The sequence below is a fragment of the Malania oleifera genome, chromosome 3 (genome assembly GCF_029873635.1).
Source record: "Malania oleifera isolate guangnan ecotype guangnan chromosome 3, ASM2987363v1, whole genome shotgun sequence".
Taxonomy (NCBI): Eukaryota; Viridiplantae; Streptophyta; class Magnoliopsida; order Santalales; family Ximeniaceae; genus Malania; species Malania oleifera.
This window is the reverse complement of record NC_080419.1, coordinates 85,449,379-85,453,547: the sequence shown is the minus strand read 5'-3', so window position 1 is coordinate 85,453,547 and position 4,169 is coordinate 85,449,379. Positions and strand designations below refer to the sequence as shown.

At 34.3% G+C, this 4,169-nt stretch overlaps 1 protein-coding gene across 1 annotated transcript; it reads right to left on the bottom strand.

Moving 5' to 3' along the window:
* Nucleotides 1–2,140: 2,140 nt before the first annotated feature.
* On the bottom strand, nt 2,141–3,087 carry LOC131152211 (uncharacterized). The gene has a single exon (XM_058103941.1). It carries the CDS (start codon nt 2,927–2,929, stop codon nt 2,441–2,443), a length of 489 nt encoding a protein of 162 aa, XP_057959924.1. The 5' UTR covers nt 2,930–3,087; the 3' UTR covers nt 2,141–2,440.
* Nucleotides 3,088–4,169: the final 1,082 nt, after the last annotated feature.

The window sequence follows — 4,169 nt, the reverse complement described above, 5'->3', positions numbered from 1 at the left end:
ACAGACGCAATGTTGGTATTTGATACCAAGGATACTCACGAGCCGGAAAGTAAAATGGAAATGAAAAGTGAAAGAATGATAAAATCGGCTCAAATGAGAAATGAAAGAAAGAATGGAAATTGAGAAATAAAGAATGATAAAATTGATAAATGGAACCGTGTGTGTTAATAATATAAATAATTGAGGCGAAGTGAAACTCTCCGCCTGAGAGCTTACTGAGTAAGGTGAGTGCTCTGATAGGTATTAGATGTGACCATATCTGGCTGCATAACGTGTTAGGGTAGAAGGAAGTTACCTGTATGAGCGAGTAATCTTCCCTATTCTCAGGAACTTCGCGGTAAATATGTGTTGGAAATTATTGAATTTAAGAAATAGTTTTAAAGCTTATAAAAACTTGTGTTGTATATTTATATGATTATGAGAATGTGTATATCAATGTATTTTCTCAGATGAAACGACGGTTTGAAAAGTAAAGTATATTATAACTGAACTCATATGGTCACACACTGTAAATAATTTATTCCTTCTTACTAAAATATGTCGCACCTAAATTATATAAATTTTTCAGGGAATAGGGATAGACCAGGTGATAGAACTCTGTGATCATAGGGAGCTGGGACCCTGACACATAGGGTGAGTTTTTAGATTAGGGGGTGTGTAATTTCCCCTAGAGTTGAGTAGTTTTTGAGGTTGTGATAATGATGTATATGTGTGTATGTAGATACTCTAGGTATTGTATTCTGAATGATATAAATACACTGTCTTCCGCTGTTAGGTTTTATAAATAAAATGACTTTTTACGTAATACCCAATGCGAGTTAGGTCGTACGAATGTTAGTAGGGTTGTTGACGTGGCCGATTTGTGGATGTTATTGATGACGTGTAAATTATTTATTATTATTGGAAAAAAAATTGTACGAAAATCGGGGTATATCATTTCTAACCACACTTCTTCAATTAGAGTCTCGTAAAATACGATACAAGATTCAGTTGTAGCATTTTGATAATAATAAGATCCTTTCTTATCGGTCATCTAGGCTCTAATACCAATTTTCTAGAGGCCGTAAATTAATCCTAAGTGGACAACTTATCGGAACTCTTTTCTAAACAATATTAAGGATCAATCGATAAACAAGAAAGGAGGAGAGTAAATAAATGTACCTCTTCTAATTCCTAAAGCCTTCCTTGGATTCTTCTAGTATAAATTGTCATTCTAGATTGATAAAGATTTATCTATTCTTCAATCTCTTTCAAGCATTTTTCTAATCGTATTTTAACTCTCTTTAGGTATATTACGATAGGATCTGGCTCAAAGTTGGTTCTTTAAGAAGGTAGTTTAAAATACTTTTCTAACCACACTTCTTCAATTAGAGTCTCGTAAAATACGATACGAGATTCAATTTATGAACCATGCCGAGCAAGGGGCAATGTGAGAATGGTAATTAACTACAGAGAATTGAACAAAGCTACAAAGGACAATGACTATAATCTCCCTAATCAAGAGTCATTGAGAAACAGGATTAGAAAAGAAAGATTAAGATTTATTTTAAATTTGATCTTAAGAATTTTGGCAAATTAAAATCAAGGAGGAAGTCTTAGACATTACTGCATTCATGACACCGGTGGGTATTTAGGAATGGTTAGTAATACCATTTGGATTAAAAAATGCTTTAGAAATATTCCAAAAAAGATTGGACAAGGCATTCAATAGTAAATCACAGTTTGTGGCTATATATATTGATGATATCTTGATATTAATATGAAGTATCACTATAAACATTTAAAGCAGGTAAGCTAAGTGTTTATAGGTGAATGAATGGTACTTTAAGAAGAAAAAAAAAGAAGATTATTTGGGCAAAATTTAAAATAAAATTCTTTGGATTGAGAATTTATGGGAATGAAGGGGAGCTCCAATCGCATATAGGAAAGAAGCTATTACAATTTCTAGATAATAAACAGAAAGCAATGGCAAAGCTTTATAGAAATTCTAAATTATGCAAGGTAAGTTTATTCAAAACTTGTAGATAAAATCCTACCAATCCAAAGAAGGGTTTTCAGTAAGAAATTGTGTATTTGAAAAGAAAATGATACCAAAGTAATTAGGATCCTTAAAGGATGAAATTCAGAATCCACCCAAACGGAACTGAAATAGAGATTATCCTTGAAATAGATGCTTCTAATACAACAATAAAACATTAAGTTACATCATTTATGTTATACACAATAAAACATTATGTTATACCATTAATACACACAACTATCTAAAACCCATAAACAAACCTAATCTATGTCCCCAATTTGATCTCCCTGTTGAAAAAATAAAGGGAAGATCAGAAATTGGAGGATGAAAACAGAGCACCATAGCACCTCTGAACCTTCATAAACATCGTTTGCTTTTCTTTTTTTTTTTCCTTTGACACTGGCGGTTCTTTAATTACGCCTAATCGAGACGGAGAATTCGCCGTAAATCACTCGTGGCGGCGTTTTTCCGGGCAACTACGAAGGCCGGCAGCGGCAGAGAACTCGGCGGCGGCGAAGTGAAGAACGCCGAACCCGCGTACAAGTCGGGGTTAATCGAGTGCAGAATCGAATCTGAGTCGCATAAAATTGGACTCAGATCCTCCAAAGCTTCGATCTTTGCCTTTTTTTCTTCGGATTTGGGGAGGGAGAGTGCGGAAATGGTCGATTCGTTAGCGTCTTCGCCGCGTTTCAGGATCTTCACTTGTCCCATGACGAGGTCTCTGCCGGGAAGCTTCGCCACCATGGTGCGGTGCGGTTGGCGCCTCTGATGGTGCCGGTGGCGGAGAAGCCCCGCAGGGCTTCGCTTTCCGCGATCGGATCGATTAGGGTTAGGGTTTGGACGGGACCTGATGGGATGAGTAAGAGGGCGTGTGAGACAATCCCGAGGGTGAAGAACAGCGACATCCATAGGTCGAATTTGCAGAGAAAGGGAAACCGGGAAGAAGCCTGCAACGGGTTGCTGATTGCAAAGGGAGAGAAGCAGAAATCCTGGAGGGAGGGAGGAAGATGTTGAACGGAATCTAGGGAGAGAATATATAAGAAAAATTCCTTGGACGAGGTCTGCAGGGGTACAGACAAGGAAGGCATCATTTATAGGGAAAGAAAAACGAAAGGAGGGGTGGTCTGAGTTGGATGAGCCAATCAGCTTGCGGCGCGTGTATAGACAGAAGATGACATGACGTTGGGTTCGGTCTGGGGCGGTGTCGTGGGAACAAAATTTGTTCAATTCCAAGGCGGAAACCACGGTTTCTGACCGCACCGGAATCCAGCTGTCTTCGGGAAGTCCATGTCCTCAATCTTATCCATTGCTGAAATCTTACGTGAGTTCGAATAATCGAACGGAGGAAGTCCCTCCACGTGGTAAGTAAACAGTGGAGAAACATAAAGTACCTTCCTTATCCGAGCTGCCTGAGGAGATATTTAGCTTAAATATATATTACATTTAAATAAAATATAATATAAGATTATATTAAATTTATTTAAGTGCACTCAAATTCAAATTTAAAATTTAAAATTTATATTTTCAAAATCAATATTATACTTTTTAAATTATATCATCCATTACAAATATCTCATTAAACTTTTTAAAATTAATGCTTACACGCCTTAAATTACTAAAAGGATAATTAACATTCATTAGTTAAAATAAAAAAATAATTTTAAATTATTTTATTTTAATTTCACTCCATAAATAACGTCTTGATGACAAGACTTAAATAATTACAAAAGTATCAAAATTATTGTAAAATTTTAAATTATACATAAATTTTATGAATAAACAAAAAATATTTTATTTATTAAGTTAAATTATTTTTTTAATCAAGCTTTTTACATATTTCTATGTAATTTAATGGGCTGTATGTTATTTGAATATGTAAAAATGACAATATATAGTATATGCTATTTTATTAATATATATTTATACTAGCCATGTAATGTGGATATTATATAATTTTATTTTATCAAATTAGTTCATTTTTCAGATTTTTATTCTTTTTTTATTCTTATAGTCCAATTAATTTTTATATGTTTTTAATATGATGTCGTTTGTTTTTGGTTGTTTGCGTCACAAAATAATTTTTTGTCTTTCTTTTTTCTCCTTATGGGCATTTTTATCAAACACATTACGTAAAATTTAGTAATGATAA